At 52.3% G+C, this 17873-nt stretch overlaps 1 protein-coding gene and 2 non-coding genes across 7 annotated transcripts in view; 2 read left to right on the top strand and 1 right to left on the bottom strand.

Annotated features, from left to right (window-relative positions):
* The window catches only part of LOC144113549 (puratrophin-1-like), a 302508-nt gene that overhangs the window by 143548 nt on the left and 141087 nt on the right, over positions 1-17873 (top strand). For all 5 annotated transcript variants that reach the window (XM_077646684.1, XM_077646680.1, XM_077646681.1 and 2 more), the window contains one exon: positions 10727-10876. In XM_077646684.1, the coding sequence (XP_077502810.1) occupies positions 10727-10876 (150 nt within the window). The remainder of the gene's footprint in view (positions 1-10726; positions 10877-17873) is intronic.
* TRNAS-ACU (transfer RNA serine (anticodon ACU)) lies at positions 5749-5820 on the top strand. Its single transcript has one exon. It is a non-coding gene; the product is annotated as a tRNA-Ser (tRNA).
* TRNAS-GCU (transfer RNA serine (anticodon GCU)) lies at positions 16734-16805 on the bottom strand. The gene has a single exon. It is a non-coding gene; the product is annotated as a tRNA-Ser (tRNA).

The raw sequence follows: 17873 nt of genomic DNA, 5'->3' as shown, positions 1-17873 counted from the left end.
GTATACCGTCCTTCGTAGGTGATTTCTCAGCTCACCTTCCGTCGGCTAAGACTGCATCGTTACGCGGCCGTTTGCTTTACCGTTATAAAGCCGGCTGGTTTAGCGCACGTGACCTTAGCTGAACGGCTGTGGGGTCATGAATGCATAAATGTACAGTCATTATGCGCTAGTGGTGGGTCTCCTTAGATAGAATCACATTGCAACCACCCTGCTGTGACAGCCCCGAAGCAGAGTCTCCGTTTGAATTTGCGCGACCACTGCTGTTAAACGCAAACATACTATCACATCGTGTTACAGTATTGTGGGAGTGAAAGCAAATAGAATCTGTCCGAATTTGAAGTCAGAAGAGCTGCAACTGGGGCTAATTGATACATCATTCTTACGTTTCGAAAACGCTAACCGCATACAAGGAAGGCTAAGCATGAGCAGGTTACAACTTCGTCATGTGTGTGCTTCGTCACGTGTGTGTGCGGTCCTCTCTTGTATGCAGCTAGCGCTTTCAAAACGGGAGTTTGATCGAATGTTACTCTGTGTCTGGTGTCTTGGTCCAGTGGTAAAACAGCGCGGAAAAACACGAGGACGGAACAAACACGACGACACGAGAGCTGTTTTACCATGGATAGTAGTAACCAACTTGCCAAGCTTTCGTACTTCTTGGTCCAGTGTTTGGCGGAATGCCGTGTTGTCAGGCAATAGCATAATAGTAAAATATTTTGGTCGCGGACCAAGGCGTTGGTTGCCGTTTTATGTTCCGAACTTCCTATTTATCTGTGTGGCTGCACCAAGAGTCTTTCACGGTACAGGTGACACCCAACACGCAGAGTAGATTAGACGGAAATCCGCACCAAGCGTACGCTAGATAATTGAAGGCAATACTGAAATATCTCTAAACTACATCCTTCACGCCTGTATTTCGCTGTGAACAGGGAACCTGTAGGGCACCGAAACAACGGATAATGTTTATCAGTGACCCAGTGTCGTAATTTGTCAGAACAAAGTTTAGTTCTCACTGTCTCTAGTTTTTAAAGCTTTTAGAGACCTAGTTGTAACCTGTTCATTCGGTTAGTCAAGCTCGAGTTTATTTTCTGTCAAAAGCACCCAGCATAAATGTAATTCAGCTGCATATAAAGCGTTGCCTTCGGAGCCCCTAAACTGAGCATACGTTTTTCGTTATCAAAGGCCAGCTGTGATTAAAAATTTCTGTACTGCTGGGAGCCATCACTGGCCGTTGCTCTCATGAAACTGAACTGGCTTATGTCAGATGTCGCTTTGGGGCCAATACAGAGGCAGGATGTGAACTTTCAGTTCTCAGTGCACGGTTGTGTGTGTCTACTTCTAAAGACGTTGTCCAGACGTCAGTAAGGCTGAGCCTTGGGCTAGTTGGGTGGTAATGCTCAGGAACAGGGGCTGCATAAGAACCGTGCCTGTCCTGAGACATTTTCTTGCCGTTATAGGAAGCGCACTCCCGTACAATAGCGAACGCAGAGACTCAGCTTCCTCAGCCCTGGAAAAAAAACTTTCCCCATGAGTCGCGATATCTACAATCTCAAAAACTCTCCTTCGTTTCGTCACGGTGGGACTTCGACGCAAGCTTCCCTGCACTGTTTCCACTTTACAGGTGTTCTGGGCGAACGCTTGCGCGAATGAATCCGCTGGTCCCGCGCGTTTAGGTTTCGGGAGCACCGAAATGCAAGGCGTACACGCAGGAAGCGTGTGGCTGGCCGGCTCGTGCCTGCGTGGCCAGGCGGCCCTGCTGGCGTGATGACACCATCCACGATGTGCCCTCTGGTCAGCGGGAGGAGAGGCTGGGGGGGTCGATGAAAGCTTTCTTTCTCTCTCCCCCCCCCCCCCCCCCCCCTCCGGGGTGTCGTCTTCCTCTCGCGCCCTTAATTGGCTTCTGCATGAACAGGTTAAGTTGATTATCGGGAGACCAAATCTCGGCCTGGTATTCGACCAGAAACCTCTTTGGCGGCCTTCTTTCAGGCTTTTTCGGCGCTGTAGAAGAGAGCGCGTTGTGTCAGCCGGGCGTTCATTTGTAAGTTGTCACGTGAGATACATCGCCGAGGAACGCCCCCCGAGTAGAAACCCGTTCCCAGAGCGCGGTCACTTCGCCAATGGCCGCCGCCGCGTCCGAGCGCAGTGCAGACAAAATCGGGAGCGCGCGGCGCGCGCGCGAGCACCGTCCATTACACCACCCACGGAAAAGAAGACATCATCAAAGCGCGAACTTTGGCTACACGATATTCGCGCTCCCGATGAAAAACTGCCTGTTGTTTCCTTTGTCTTCATCCCGGCGCGAACACGGTGTCCATAATTTTTTTTAAAATCTTTGTCGCGAATTTTCATTAACATGTAATTGGCCTCTAGGGGTGGTTCACTGGGGCTTAAACTAGCGTTAGGGCTCGAGTCATCGGCTGGGCTTCGCTTTTAATCGCAAATGAACTTGTCGTCCGAGTAAGTTGTGAACAGCGCAACACCGACGCGCTTCATGACAAACACGCGCATGCTAAACAAAAGCGCGAAGTCCGACTACTTGGTTCATAATGTAAACGTATGAAATTAGCGCGAAAAACAAGGCAGAGAGAACAGACAACACGAGCGCTGTATACCTTTTGCGTCGTATTATGTACGTTTTATCATTCTACGTTTGCCTGCTGAAACACGCGTGTTTTTCGGAAAAAACTTTACTCAGCGGCACCTTATCGCGAGTATTCGGCTCGCCTCCCCTCGTCTACGGACTGGAATGGAATCCTCTAGGATGATTCCATTCGGTGCCACCGTGTCACGTGTCGCTGGACCAGTAGCCGAAGACAAGCGATTAAGTCTGTCGTGTGAATTCAAGAGGACGAAGGAATTTAAGATTTTATAAGCTTTTTGTGCAAAGTCGCTTCAGGAGGCATAGCAAAGGCCTGAATAGTGCATGACGAGACCATGCCTCCCTGACAGCATGGATACAGCATATCCTACTCTGCGTAAGTTATTGCGCATCGAAGCGGAAACAGTGTAGAATAAGTCTGGCTAGTGTTATGGGTGTTTTTGTCTGAATTTTACGAAGGCTATGAGTCTGAGAAATAGACGGGCGTGCGGGCAATCATAACAGAAACAATAGTCATTACACCATTGAGGGTGCAAAACATGCACATTTTCTAAACTTCAGACAGAAGGAAAAGGAAAAATGCCGCTAAACTATGCCAGTAACGAAGATTCCCCGTGAACACACAGCAAGCAGGAATGCAAACCGAAAGACAAATTGTACATCAAAATAAGCGCTATACTGTTTATGAAATACGACACAAAACATGGAACAAATATGAGTTGTCCGCCCAGAAAGAAAACATCACGTTTTATCCCCAGAAAGAAGTAGCTCAAATTTTTTTTTACTCAAGGTTTATTCGTGATATTTTTTTTATTTAGGCCTGTCGATATGTCAAAGCATTCGTTAAAGAGGGCGGGGCATTTGTAAATGGTGTTGAAGTGTGAGGTACGAGCACTGTGTGACGTGTGTATATATATATATATATATATATATATATATATATATATATATATATATATATATATATATATATATATATATATATATATATATCGAATCGCATCGCTTGCAGGTGAGATACGGTGCCGGTAGTCAATCGCGTGACCAGTGTTCGCGATCTGGAACGTAGTTTGGAGCAGTCGGGTCTTGCGGACGGAGTCTTACCAGATTTAAGCAAACGTACCGTGTTCGGTCTGCTCTCTTACTGCTCTCAGGTCTGGCAACGATTTGATTTGCACTGACGCCGTCGAGACAGTTGTCCCTCAGTGGCGCTGTTCCTCCGGCAGGCAGATGGCTGAAGCAGCAGCAGCAGACTGCTCGCTCTCCGGCGCTTATCTTTGGGCTTTCGCTCCCAGATTCCTCCGTGCATGCCTCCACTGTTCCTCACTGGCGGCGCAGCTGACGTTTGCTCTGTTATCCCTCTGAATCACCTTGTCGCTGGGACTCGCGGCCGACCCAAAACCAGGGTCCATATTTAGAAGCACGAGACGACGCTGCGCAAAAACGCGCATCGCTGTTCTCGGGCACATGCACGCCGAGAGGGTCGCCCAAATTCACTGTGCCCGAGGTCTTCCCAGCCGCTAAATGGCCGCGTAAAATTACATCATCCATTATCCGGTCGGCGCGCTTGTTCCCGCGGTTCAGTGAGCCCTCAAGAAGCAAGGATTGCTGTGCCAAGTTTTTGGCTGGAAGTGGAGCAGCAAGTCGTATAGTGGAGGTTGGCATGCTGCGTTTGTTTTTATTACAAAGGGGAGCCCCGTTGTCTGTCGCTCTATTGCTGACATTGCTGTCGTTTAGCTGCGGAACCTTCTTTAGATGCTCATATGATGTTAATGGCGCAAGGGCAGCTATAGGTCACGGAGTGCCATGGATGACGCGTTTGCTGGTGAGAGGTGGCTGGGGGGGGGGGAGGGGGGGGGCTTTTTATTAATTAATGCAGCAATAATGGAGCTCAGCGGCTCAAGTAATATTAGGCGTCATGGTCCTCGAGTATGAGCGCTGATTCAAAGGCTACGAGTTACACTTGAATGAACACCGATTACAGACTAAAGGTGGTCTCTACATATAGAACGACAAAGGCTCATCTTTCAGTGAAAATGGTGCTTTATAAGGTAGAAAAGGCCCGAAAATTAAATGCAGGCGTCGCTATCACGGCCAACTTCGGAAGTACATGCATCGGCACATTTCGCGCGGATCACAGAGGCTAGCCTATACCTCCATTCACTTCCAACGGTGATCACGGAGCCAGGGGCGAATTTGTGGGTCACTCTTGGAGGTGACGGTCCCAGTTAAATCATGTACTACTTGGACTTTTTCCCGCTTTAGAGTGGCGTTCAACATGGTTTTTCTGTGTAAAATTCCTGGCTTGAGTAAGCGACGACCCCCCCTCCCCCCTCCCTTCCTCATAAATCTGCGCATGCACGGATCATTTTCGGTGTAAACGTCACGAGTTCTTAGTCGAATTTTTAAGTGCCATTTTCTGACCGGTAAATTCGTCTTTTGCTGCCTGACAAACAACAACATGCCAGAAAGAGCTATAGAATCCATTTTTACCAATATCGAAATTTGAATGGAATTGTATTCAGTCCCTTTAATTAAATTAGATTGTCGGAATTAGTGGACATCTTGCAAGAACAGAATTGAAGGGCCTTTGTTGGGCAGTCTTCTGGCGCACTCTGGAGTATTTCAGTCGCTCAAAAGGCCGACGTGAATAGTTACGGAATGATTCAGCTTTGATGGCAGTGGTAGAGACACGCGTCAAGTCCTATCTTTCTAGGGCACCATAGGAAACTCTCTGTGCTGTCATTTTCGTAATGGAAGCTTTGTTCCTGGCAATAAAATAGCATTCAGAACTGCGTTCGCGAGAATCCAAATGGTACCGCCACGGCATAAGGCGCCCAAGCGGCTATCAGCGCGTGCCAGCAGCCGCAGTCTGGTGCGCTGCCAGAGTTTCCCGCTCTCTGTTCAGCGTAATTTGTAGTCTTACCACGTCGTGAAGTTAGAACACAGATCTACTGTATAGAAAAGGTGACGAGACGCAGCTTTTTGATAAGCTTATTCTGATATGAGCAAATGTACTTTGTCGCAGCATGCATAGCGTGTTTCTTTTTTGGATAGACGGGCTGCTTGAGAACTTTTCAATCAGCCACTGAACGAAAACTGCGCACATCTTGATCGGCAGAATCTCAGCGCCGGACTGTTACCGCGCACCCGCCGCGGTGGCTCAGTGGTTAGAGCGCTCGACTACTGATCCGGAGTTCCCGGGTTCGAACCCGACCGCGGCGGCTGCGTTTTTATGGAGGAAAAACGCTAATGCGCCCGTGTGCTGTCCGATGTCAGTGCACGTTAAAGATCCCCAGGTGGTCGAAATTATTCGGAGCCCTCCACTACGGCACCTCCTTCTTCCTTTCTTCTTTCACTCCCTCCCTTATCCCTTGCTTACGGCGCGGTTCAGGTGTCCAACGATATATGAGACAGATACTGCGCCATTTCCTTTCCCCAAAACCAATTATTATTTTGTCACCGCGCAGGGACTACCTGTAACGGATGCCGCTTCCCGGACAGTTTCGAGCATTGTTCTTTTGCGCCGATTCTGCGACACTCTAAGCGCACTTTCCCAGTTCATCTCACGACACGCCAATCAGTGGCATCACGGCGGGGCTCCGAAATGAAGCCACCAGTGCGAGCCGCCTCGGCGATCTCCTACAGCGCGCGCTGATGGCGGCGGCGCACGTGTCACCGTTGCGCGGCTGAGCCAAACGTGGGCGTGTGCAACGCGTGGGGCCCCCGCACCGCTGCTCGGCCGCCCTTCTAACAGCCGCTCTCTTTCACGGGTGCCCGCAAACTCCGTCCTCGAGCTGCGGCAAACACAGCTCTTATAAAGGGCCGAATGTCGCCGGGCTTAAGCCGACGGCGGAGGGGGTCCTCTCGAGACACTGCCAAAATAGACGCTGCGCCAAGTTCATTGCCACTGTTCTTGATTCGTCGTATGCGCAGCATGTCGACCTGCAGGCCGCCCCGAGAGGACACTCCCCCTTCTTGGCGAAAGAAGGGGCGGCCCTCTCGTCGGCTGCTCTCCCACCGCCGTCTTTGGATGTGGGGCGTGGAGTGACGCTTCTTTTGTTTTCCTCTTTGTGGGCTTCGTATGCCTTCTCGGCCTGCTCGTGCATGCGCTGTAGACGCCCCTGTTACCGGGCCTGTGTCGTCAGAACCAAGTGCACATGGCGCCCAGCGAGGAATGTCGGCATACTCTTTTGACAAGGCTGTGCCCGCGGATGGCTCTGTACAGCGTTTCCACTGACCGTGAGGCAGCAAAATGACCGGGCTCGGAGTACGGCTGCGACGACGACGCGTTCAGGAAGGAAGCTGCGGGCAGGAGGAAAGAAAGCCTCCGCGCTTTGCGAAGGTCGCGCAAAAAGTATGCCGCCGAGGGCGAGGGCCGCGGTGCGGTTTAATGCCACTTTGCGTTTTCGTGGGGAAAACGAAAGCCCGCCGGTTATGCGGGGATCCATCGGCTCCGGGCGCTCTTCATTCGGCCCGTGGCGAAGCGTGCTCTCACGTCGGCGATAATTTGCCGCTGCTGCAGTGCGAGCTGCAGTGCGATGATCAGCCACGTGCACGCGACGGGCAGCAGCACTATCGCGAGCGCCTCCGCTGTCGCGCTGCGTTTCTCGCTGTCCGCTGAGTGTGCTGCTCCTGTTTTCTTGTCCGCCGGTGGCCCCGCGCGTGTGTCTTTGTTGTGGCTGCGTGAGTAAGTGCGCCGGCCTGTCAGGGCTGCCCGCGAAGAGCAGCGGCCGTGGGGGGGGGGGGGGGGGGGGGGGGGGGGGCTGCACATTCGGCGCCAGCCGTCCCTGCAGTCATCGAAAGCGCGTTCGCGTGCTCCCGCTGCCTAACCTACATAGCGCCGCGTCCTCCTCCTCCTAGTCACGCCCCCCGATAGGAAACCATCGAGGAAAGCGCCCGGGACCCCCTATGGTGGCTCTCTTCTCCCTGGCCGACCGCCGACGACTAGACGGCCAGCGTTGTGCCATCTCGCAGATCAACCCGGCATTATTGTGGCCTTTCCTTTCTTGGACTTGTCGAATTCCGAGCCGATCAGTATTTACATTGACCTGAATCGTCGTGTTGCGTCATCTTCCCTCCCCACCTGGCCGCTCCTCTCGACTGAATGCGGGGCGGCGGTGATTGCCGCGACTTTTGTCTTCGAGCCCAATGCCTTCGATGAAATCGGTCGCCTGCAACGCATTGAACAATCGCGCGGGCCCGAGCGCGCTGTCACGTCAGCAGTGAGCAGCCGCTTTGCGTTTCATTACGTGCGCCAGCGCAGGGAAGCGCAATTGAAGGGAAGAATGTACCGGTGAGCGATGGCTCAGCCTTCGTCAAAAGTAAAGAACCCAAATAAGTTTGCTTCTAAGCCGTGCATTGGAGCGCGTAATCGGCGCTTGCTTCGGAGGGGTAAGGGCGATTGGCCGCGTTTACATGAATGCGGTAGAAGTCGACTCCAGCCCACTTTTTGAGGGAAAGTGCAAAAGCGTCGAGGAAGAGAGTAGAGGACTAGTCACTTTTTTCCTGCTTAAAACCTGCTTTTTCCCTCAGAAAGTGGTCTGGAGTCGACTTCTGCCGCATTCATGTTATTGCGGCTGTAGTCCCTGTTAACTTCAAGAGATTTCCAACTCTGGATGTGCACATAACGAGCTACACGGCGTGGCTCAGGATGACGCCCCTTAAGCTGTTTACTTTTGACAAATGCTGTACACCTGACGTACTGCTAGTGCCATCGTCACTGCGGCGTCTCTCACCTGCGTCTGAATATTTTAGCAACCGTAATCGCCCGCCTTTCTTTAATCATGGTCAGCTTCAGTTGAACAAATCGCTGGTGTTCGCGGCGGGCGAGTACCGGGGCGGAAGAAGAGAATAGACCAGGCTCCCCCAAATGCGCGGCATCGGTTTTCAAAAGTGCTTGCTCCAGATACCCACTGGAACAGTACACGGGGGTGAACAGTGTTCGCTACCATAGAATGATGGCCACCGCGTATTGGCTGCTTCGTGGAATAGATCGTTATTGCCGTGCGAAAACCGGCTTAGAGCTGCGATATTGCTTTATATGCGCCTAACAAATTGAGGCCCTCCTTCAAGCTGACCGTTTGCCTTTTCTGCACAAACAAAAATAATAAACATAAAATTATACACGGAGCCAAGAGTAAAATAAGTAAAGCAACGCTCAACTCTGTATATATCCTGCATAAGAGCGATACTAACGAAGCTTCTGATTATATATTCACATGCTAATAAGCTGTGCTTGATAAATTATCGGTAAGGAGAAATTAATTATTTACCAACCGCGTCCGCAAGCAGCCCTGTACGCGCTTGTTGGTCGCGCGAGAAAAGCGCCTGACCTCATTTTTAATCGCCACATTAGCCACCGCGCGTCGGTTTTTTGCCACTGTTATACGAAATTAAGCCAAGGTGTTGTTTCTGCGATGTGCGCACCTCTTACGGGTTTTGAGTAAATATCGACGTAATGATTAATAGCAATTAATTACCTTGTTAAAATTGTTATTTTATTCGCGCCCGATCTTGAGCGAAGTTAGTCGTAGACGAGGTTCGGCGAGAGCGCTTTCCCAGAGCATTTGCACGAACAATACTTTTCTACCTCGTCACTGCTTATAGGGCGCCTGCCTGGGAGGGTCTGGGAGGTTGTCATTACTCTCTCGGCACACAGTGTTAAATTTTGTCGCCAGTGAAATATGCGTGCTCTATAGTCGGATTTTGTGAGAAGTTAGACCGTAAAGCGCTTTTGTGCACAATGGAGTCAAATTTGGGAAGCCCAGCTTGCATAACCGAATGAACAAAATCTCGCGTTCAGCTTCGCTGGAATAGTAACTATTTCGGTGTTTCAGAAGTCTTCGATAGAGCGAAGGGGTTTGGTTGTCAGCCGTTGCGTTTTTGTGTGCTGCAACCACCGCAACAGTATTCGATAATAATTCGGCGCCTTAGGCTTCGCAGTTCGAGTGTCCAGTGACTCGTTTTGTAAAGTTTGACGAAGTTACGAAAAGACTGTAAACTTCTGCTGTGGTTTAAGGCTCTTTTACTTAACTTTTTCTTTTTCTGCGAAATAAGATGGCGAATAGCAGACCTCACCACGCGGTATTGATTCTGTGCTACCAGTATCCGCCACAGTGGTGGTGGTAAGAACTTTTATTTGAAAGACAAATAAAGAAGATCCTCAGCGATGGGCTCCTACTTGTCCAGGAGTTCACACACCTGGGCTTCACGGAGAGCTCTGTCCACTAGCCATGTTTGGCCCCTTGCCGCAGAGCGTATTCCCATGATGAGGGGGGTACTGCCATGAGCTGGAGACATTCCCACAGGTAGTGATGAGGGTGGCCTTGGCCGTCCCACATGTGAAGCAGATGGGTCAGGGTAGGGTGGCAGCTGAAGAAGGTAGGGTGAGATGTAGCAGTTTGCCTGCAGTTGTCGCCCGACCGCTCTGTATTTTGAATCTAGTGCGCGGTGAGATGGTGAGACGGCTGTGTTTGTAATTGGTGGTGATTCGGTAGTATGTGAGTAAAGCTCGCGAGGTTTCCTGCCCCGCAGTGACTCATGGGCAGTGCTGAGCATGTTTTCCCTTACTCCAAAAGCGGCTGCGCTTCGACGAAGGCGAAGCGGGGTAGAACTCCGGTGTACCGAGATTGTGTTGTACGGCGCAGAATGCCCAGATGTCACAAATTCCGTAGGACGCCTCGCGAAATCCATTCATAAATGTGTTAAATTCTGCTTGTAGTGACAGGTTGGCGAATTCGCAGGCAGAGCGCATCCGCGGTGGGCGCAGTATACGATGGTAACTGCGGAGGCTGGGGCGGATTTACGTCATCCATTCGTGTCCCACAACAATAAATTTCACGCAGAGAAACCGCGCTAAACCCAATTTTTTGGACGAAAAATGTCCAATAAATTCTGGTTCAAATGCGAGACCGCTTCTCCCTCTCCTTCCCACTCCCTCCAACCTCCCCCCTCTTGAAGTAAACCATGAACCGCCCCCCGACTGGAGGTTCTTCTTTTGAGGGGGAGAGGCTTGTGTGGGTGCAGTGAACTAACTGTGGTGATGGTGGTCGGGGGTGATTATGGGCGTCCACTCTTCGTCATCAGTGCTGCTGCGAAGCTCACGCGACGACGCCTGATTTCTCGCAGACGGCCTGTCTGCCCTCTTCCGCGAGCGGACGTCGCTCTCGAGGGAAGAGGAGCACGACGACGGCTACTGCGACAACAGCCTCGTCCAGCCGACCAGCATGAGCCAGCTGGGACACCGGCTGCTCCTCTCCAGGGTCGCCTGTTTTCCCGGTGAGTGGCGCTGCGCTCACGTTTGCATCGCGCGCAAAGAAAGTGGGACTTTGCTTCCCATGACGTCAGGGGTGAGCCGCAGAAGCCGTGGGTGCCTTGTCTTTGCCTCGCTCGTTTTGGATTGCGGCAGAAACACTTTTGCGGGTTCGTACCGACCAAATCAGTTCTATTCTATTGACTGAAAACTAAACATTTTGACAGATTTGCCTGTCTGGTTGGGTTTGAAGACTTATAATGAGCTGCACATCTCCAACCAAAAATTTTAATGTTAACCCAACGTTTCGAAGCCGGCTCGGCTCCTTCATCAGGGGTGACTGAGGGCAGTAGCAAAAATGTTAACTTTAACCCAACGTTTCGAAGCCGACTCGGCTCCTTCATCAGGGGTGACTGAGGGCAGTAGCAAAAATGTTAACTTTAACCAACGTTTCGAAGCCGACTCGGCTCCTTCATAAGGGGTGACTGAGGGCAGTAGCAAAAATGTTAACTTTAACCCAACGTTTCGAAGCCGACTCGGCTCCTTCATCAGGGGTGACTGAGGGCAGTAGCAAAAATTTTAACTTCAACCCAACGTTTCGAAGCCGACTCGGCTCCTTCATCAGGGTGACTGAGGGCAGTAGCTAGCTACGGTGACTGGGGGCGGTAGCTACTGCCCTCTGTCACCCCTGATGAAGGAGCCGAGTCGGCTTCGAAACGTTGGGTTGAAGTTAAAATTTTTGGTTGGAGATGTGCAGTTCATTGTAAGTATTCTATTGACGTATTAATGCTTGAAGCCTGGTTCGGCAGCGTTACTCTTGTAGCCTGATTCGACAGCATGGGTCTTGCAGGGGTACTCGCGAACTGCTGCAACCAGTGGCGTCGCGAAACTCTTTAATGGAATACAGTGACTCTGATTCACACTCCCATGTGAAATTTTGCCGCACGTAGATATTCCAGAAGCCTGCTATAGTCGGATACAGGTAAATAAAAAAGCGGCTTTTCCATGTTCCCTGTGGAGGGACCCCCTTCAAGCCAGTGGCATCGGCCAATTCTTATGAACCTGCTCGCCGGATTAGTCGCAAATGCAGGGAGTGGTGCGAAAATGCAGGGCTGGTACTCTCCCTGACAATACGGGGAAAGGACTGTCCGCTTTCATCTGCCACTTCCTGCATTGTCACGCTAGCAGGGTCGTGAGAATCGGCCGACGCCATTGGCTGGAAGGGGATTCTTTGACGGAGAAAAGTCGATTTTGTACTATAGCGTACATCGCTACGTTACATATATATTATGTTCGTATGCATGCTTGCTACGTGCTCTAGGACAGAACGAACTGAGTGCATGCAAGGCTGTATACCACACTGAAAAGTAATCGCTCAAATCGCAAGGGCCGCCATTCCGCCGTAGCTGAACCAATAAATGTCAAGAAAGCTGTAAAAGTCTTCTAGCTGTCGCTGTGCGTCATTATTCATCTGCCCTGTGTACTGTTGCACTGTGGGAGCAACGGCAGTCCTAGAAGTGAGGTAGTTGGAGCTGAAACAGAATACCTGTGCAAGTACTGCATTGAGCTCGTGCCAGACGGAGCTACCTGGTTTGGAAAACCGCAACGCTATAATTCTGTCTTGATTCAACGTTAACAAGGTATGCGATCTGAACTAAATATGACCGCCACGTGTTGGCTCAGTACCCTCACGTATTGTTCTGTACTGCGGCGTTTGTGTAAAGTTCCAGAGCTGCAGTAATATTGTTAGCATGGGCATGGTTTTAATAGAGAAGGTATTTAATCGATACGGCCGCAGGGTATCTACCATGCTCATTTCTATGAGGCCTTAAAGTCGAGCTTTATAGTTAGTGGTAATTATGCTTATCAAAGGCCAGCGTAACTACACAGCTCTTCAAGCATTTGGTAAAGACGGTCAGCATTCACGTCCTCTTCTCTTAGCCAGTCTTTGTGGGAATGTACCGGGAGTTTCAACTAACCAAGCCGTTTCGACGGGCGTCTGACCAGCAATAGCGTGGCCGTGATTGGTCGTTTACCAGAGGGTTTGGCTTCCAGCCTTTCTTTCAAGCAAAGCAGCAAAGCCGACGTTAGGGATGGACATTGTTTCGTGCGCTACAGTCGGATACAACTGAAGAACAAAGCGTCAGATGCCCCTCCAGCCAATGGCGTTGATAGATTTTCATGACGCGGAGGTTAATCCGATTAAGCCGTGGTGATTCCCCATTCACCCCCCCCCCCCCCCCCCCCGCGATTTCACGCTAGCAGGTCCAAGGGGGCGGTCGACGCCATTGACCGGAAGAATCGATCGACGCCATTGGCTGGAGGGGCTTCTTTGAGCGGCTTCAGCAGCTTCGTTCTTGACCTGTATCCGACTGTAGTGTAGCATTTTCCAAGCCGACGTCCCTGCCTTGACACTTCGTTAGCGGTTCAGGCTAGGCTAGTCCGCCTGCAACGATCTCGCGAAGAGCACGACAGTTACGCAAGAAGCGTCGCGGGTCCAGCAGACGTCGGCGCTTAGCTTGATGACGGCGTCGTCGAACGGCGTGCAGACACCGACATAGCCCACGCCCGCCCTCCTCGCCGTCTCGTCGCCCGTTAGCCGCGGTCACCGCGGTTGTCTCGGTGGTGGCGGCGGCTCCGGGAGGGAGACGCGCATGACAGCCGCGAACCGGTTGATTCTCCGTGTCCAGCAGTGCCGCAGCGTAGCTCGGCGGGCGTTCTTCCGTTCGGCGCGCGCGATCTGCGCTTTTTCTCCCGTCGACTACCACACGTGCTCTCCCGCGGATTTTCCTGGGAGGCGCTTTTTTGTCCGCGCCGCGTCTGGCGCGCGCGCGCTCTGCCGGTCTCGTCTCAAGCGGCGACACTTTTCGCCGTCCTTTTACGACTTGTTCTGCCTGTTCCCGTTTCCAGGTTTTACGAGCCGTACGTCGGGCTCCCTTCGTACGCCGCTTCCGACACCGATAGATAAAAGGAGGCGAGCAGCTGAGACAGGGCCCTGGGGGGGAGCGGCAATTTGAAATACAGGCGCCGTAGGGAAGGGTTATTGTTGTTGCGCCCCTTTTTTCTCGGGCGAATGTGAGGAAAAGCGGGCACTGTCGCCGGCTCCGTCTTGATGGCCGGAACCGGCGTGCTCGGCGAGTGCGAAAGCGGCCCTCTCGCCGCCGCCGCCCGCGGGGCGAGCGCGCGCGCATCCTGGCCGGAATGGTCTGAGCCACCTGTGAAACGCCCCCGCCTTTTTTCCCAGGCGCCCGCTGGCTTCGCCCGTACGAACCACTTTTGGCGGCGTGAAACTGGAGGTCACGATCACCTCTTGCTTTCCCTCGCCCCCCCTGTTCTCATCAGCAGGGCGCTTCGGGATGTTTTGTTGCTTGTGTTTGCCCGGCGCTGATGCATTGCTTTCGCGCGTGAAAACTCTCAGTCGTTTGTACGGCGCGCCGGCTTCCTTTGTGTTGCCTCTCGTGCGTGGCGCTTATGGACGACGAGCTCAGTCGGTGTAAAGTTCACGGCCGCCGCGACGGCGCTCGGCTTTGGCTCATTACCGGAGGGCCGGCTTTCCGAGGCTTCGCGGCAGCTTCACGGCGGCTGTAACCGACATCCCCCCCCCCTTTTTTTTTGCTTTTGCTTACCCCCCTTTCTGGAGGGTGAGCCCTCATAGATACCGCAGACGACAACACCCGCCTGCTTGCAAAGCCGTAGCTAAACGGGTTTCAACGCTTAAGGCCGCCATTTCGGGTCGTTAATGCCTATTTTGAGCCTGTCGGCAACAGCGTGACCTTGAGCCTTTTTATCATCTAGGAGTGACAAGTACGCTTTCAGGGATTTAATCAAATTATATCCATTCTTATGGCAAGTTAATTGGATTTTACGCGACCGGCGAGTGTTTTTGTAAGCGTCGCGTGCGCACGGTCTGCAGCAATGCAGAGACAGAGGAGGAACTTGCATGACGGAAATGATAATCCTTTATCTCCCCATCTGGTCATCCAGCTCGTATGCTACATCGTCCTGTCGCGTCTCCGTATCACTATGGGGAACTTGCGCTGAAGTTAGCGGTGCTGATTGCAGCGCCATAACACACTGCCTAGCGAGAAGAGAAAGCAGTTTTGGGTAGTACTCTTAGTACTTTTCCGCACCACCTTCAGGCGCTTATTGGCGTGAGCCTCCGCGCTCTGTCGAAGGCGCACGTGCCGTGCGTCAGCTATCTGGGCTACGCCGAGAGAAGCTAGGCAATGAATGCTGTCAGCCAAACGCGGGTATCTAATCGCGCAGAATGTGTTCTCGCGTTTGCAGCGACCCAAGCGGCTGACAAAAGCAGTTTTGAGTCACCGAATGGAACAGTTGCAGTGCCACCTTGGCAGCGCAGGCTCCCCATGGGCTCGCTTCGCCTTGTAACGAACTGTTTCACCTTGCTGCAGTGTAAAACATCGCAGAAAAAAAAAATCGTAGGGGTGGAACCGCTTGCCTTGATCACCAACCAGTTGCGTGCGCTTATGTTTATCACAGTTGCTCGGAAAGCTGGCCCGAAAGAACTTATTCCCCTGTATACTCGCTATCAGGTACACGCCGTGAGCAGTTCACGCGCCTATGTCCGCACACCGCTCGTGCGGCCGCGCCGCAGGCTGTTGTCCTTCCCGCCTTTATTTTCTCTCTCTGTAGTGCTTTACAAGCGCATTTAGCCGCGAAAAGGCATTGGGCGCCCATTCATGGAGCGGACGTGTTATCTTAGCGCCCCTGCCGAAGCCAGCTGCCCCTACGCGCGGTCTCGGTCGGATTGTGAGCTGGCGCGTGGTGGCCATTTCCCGCGTAACTCATTCTCCTCTGATGGAATTGAAGTTGACGTCGTCGCTCCGAAAAGCGCGCGGGCTGCATGGATAAGATCGAGGTTGTGCGTATTATTACGCGAGCTTCGAGATCAAAATCTAATGGGCGCGCTTCATCACAACGCGCTTAGCGTCGCACGGACCTACTTTCCGAAGGCTTTCGTGCTTGCGACGCAAATCCCCCGTTGTCTCTGCGGAGCAAACAGTGGGCACAGGCAGCGGCGCAGCCCGCGGGGGATAAAAATGGCGCGGGAAACGGAGACAGCGGTGGGTGGCGAAGGCGGCGCGCGACAGGTCGGCGTGACCTTGTTGCCGCTGCGGGTCGCAGCTCTCCCAGGTGCGCCGTCAGCAGGTCTGCCGATGTCGTTGACTCGCCGCCGCCGCCGCGGCTGCCGAGCGTGCGCGAAAATGCGTCGTGACACCAATAGTCTACGAACGCCTGCTCCCTCCTGTAACGGTTTGAACTGCCGTTAAAACGGATTTAGCTCGCGGGCGCCATTCTGACAGTGACGACTTCGTCAGGAACCCCCCTACCACCTGTCTCCATGACGCTTGTCAGCCCTGCCGGAGGCGACCCGTCTGGCGGGCTCCTCGGCGGCTGCGAGCGTATAGAGACGTCCGGTTCCCGTCCGTCCTGGCTCGGCCGGAATGAGCTTGGGCTCGAGTCTGCATGCGGGTGCCGCTTTCCGCTTTGTTCGGTGCGCTGACTTTGCAAAGCATGACAGTGTTCCTGTTCTGCGAACAGCTAGACAACTTTTCCTGGGAGATTTTGTGTTCCTTGCTAAGGAGCTGGCAAAAAAGAAATAACGGCACGATCAGAAATCTGACGTGAAATTCCGGCGAAAGCGGTTGGATTTACCCTCCATGTTTACTTTGATGATTTTACTCTAATGAATACTTTCAATCTGGTTTGGTTTGTGGGGGTTTAACGTCCCAAAGCGACTCAGGCTACGAGGCACGCCATAGTGAAGGGCTCCGGATATTTCGACCCCTTGGGGTTCTTTAACGTGCACTGACATCGCATAGTACACGGGCCTCTAGAATTTCGCCTCCATCAAAATTCAACCGCCGCGGGCGGGATCGAACCCGCGTCTTTCGGGCCAGCAGCCGAGCGCCATAACCACTGGGCCACCGCGGCGGTCGGATGCTTTTCATCGATGCTTCACACACACTACGGAATTTTTCTGGACGGGGAAGGTGGGCGGAGGTGGCTCGAGGGTGGCGGGTGATGGGTGGTGTTTCTGGAATGCGGCTGGCTTTCCCACTGCTTTCTTGAATTCAATTTCGCCGTCGGTTTTTCGATCCGATGCTGCGTAGGCCTCTAGTGGGTGGAGGCCTTGTGGAGGGTTAGGTAGGTGGATTGCGCTTATGGAAGGTGGGGTTGGGTGGTTGGCGCTTCCGGTGGGGGAAGGTGGGCAACATATCGAAAGTGGCGGTGACTCGTCCATCTGGAGGGTGGAGTGGAGGCTCCATTCTCCGAGGCAACAGATACCAACGTTTTCGCATGTGACGCTGGTACTGCTTTCGCAGTGAAAAAGAAAAAAATGTATACGGGCATGAATTCATGCGAATGGCTGTGCTGATCTTTTAGAGTGAAGATTTTTCCATTACTGGGCCGCTTTTAGCCATCTGGAACAAATGTAGCCTGTGTTCGCCATACGTCACGTTACCTTTTGCCGACATGCATACCAACGAGCCTTCTCTTTATGCTTTTTCATCTATTCATTTGATCATTCTCGTGATAGCATTTTGGAACAGGGGTTGCGAAATGTCATTCATTTGGTGACAGGACGCCACATGGTAGCGCCGGTACCCGACCGAAGACGTCGACTGACAGCTGCGTGTATGGTTGCATCCTTAGGACCGTGGTCGCATTTTATACCGGGGCAAAAGGCAACAACTCTCGCGTACTTTGGGATTTCGACCCGCGTTGAAGAAACCAATCCAGTCGAAATTAATTTGGAGCCTTCCACTGTAGAATTCCTCGTAGCCGGTCCCTCGAATCTGACACGTAGGAAAACGTCGATTGTTTGTTTTTCGGGCCCTTCCCCGCTGCCAAAGATATCGCATTTTTCCAGAAATGAGTCGAGTCCACACAGGAACCTAGAACCACTAAATCGCGTCATTATCCGAATGCCTTCCCCCTATTTTTTTTTTGCGTGCAGATCGCACATTATATATGCAAAAAAATCTTACTGCTTATTTT

This window comes from Amblyomma americanum, chromosome 1 (genome assembly GCF_052857255.1).
Source record: "Amblyomma americanum isolate KBUSLIRL-KWMA chromosome 1, ASM5285725v1, whole genome shotgun sequence".
Lineage (NCBI taxonomy): Eukaryota > Metazoa > Arthropoda > Arachnida > Ixodida > Ixodidae > Amblyomma > Amblyomma americanum.
Note: the sequence above shows the minus strand (reverse complement) of the source record. Positions and strands in the feature narration are given on the sequence as shown.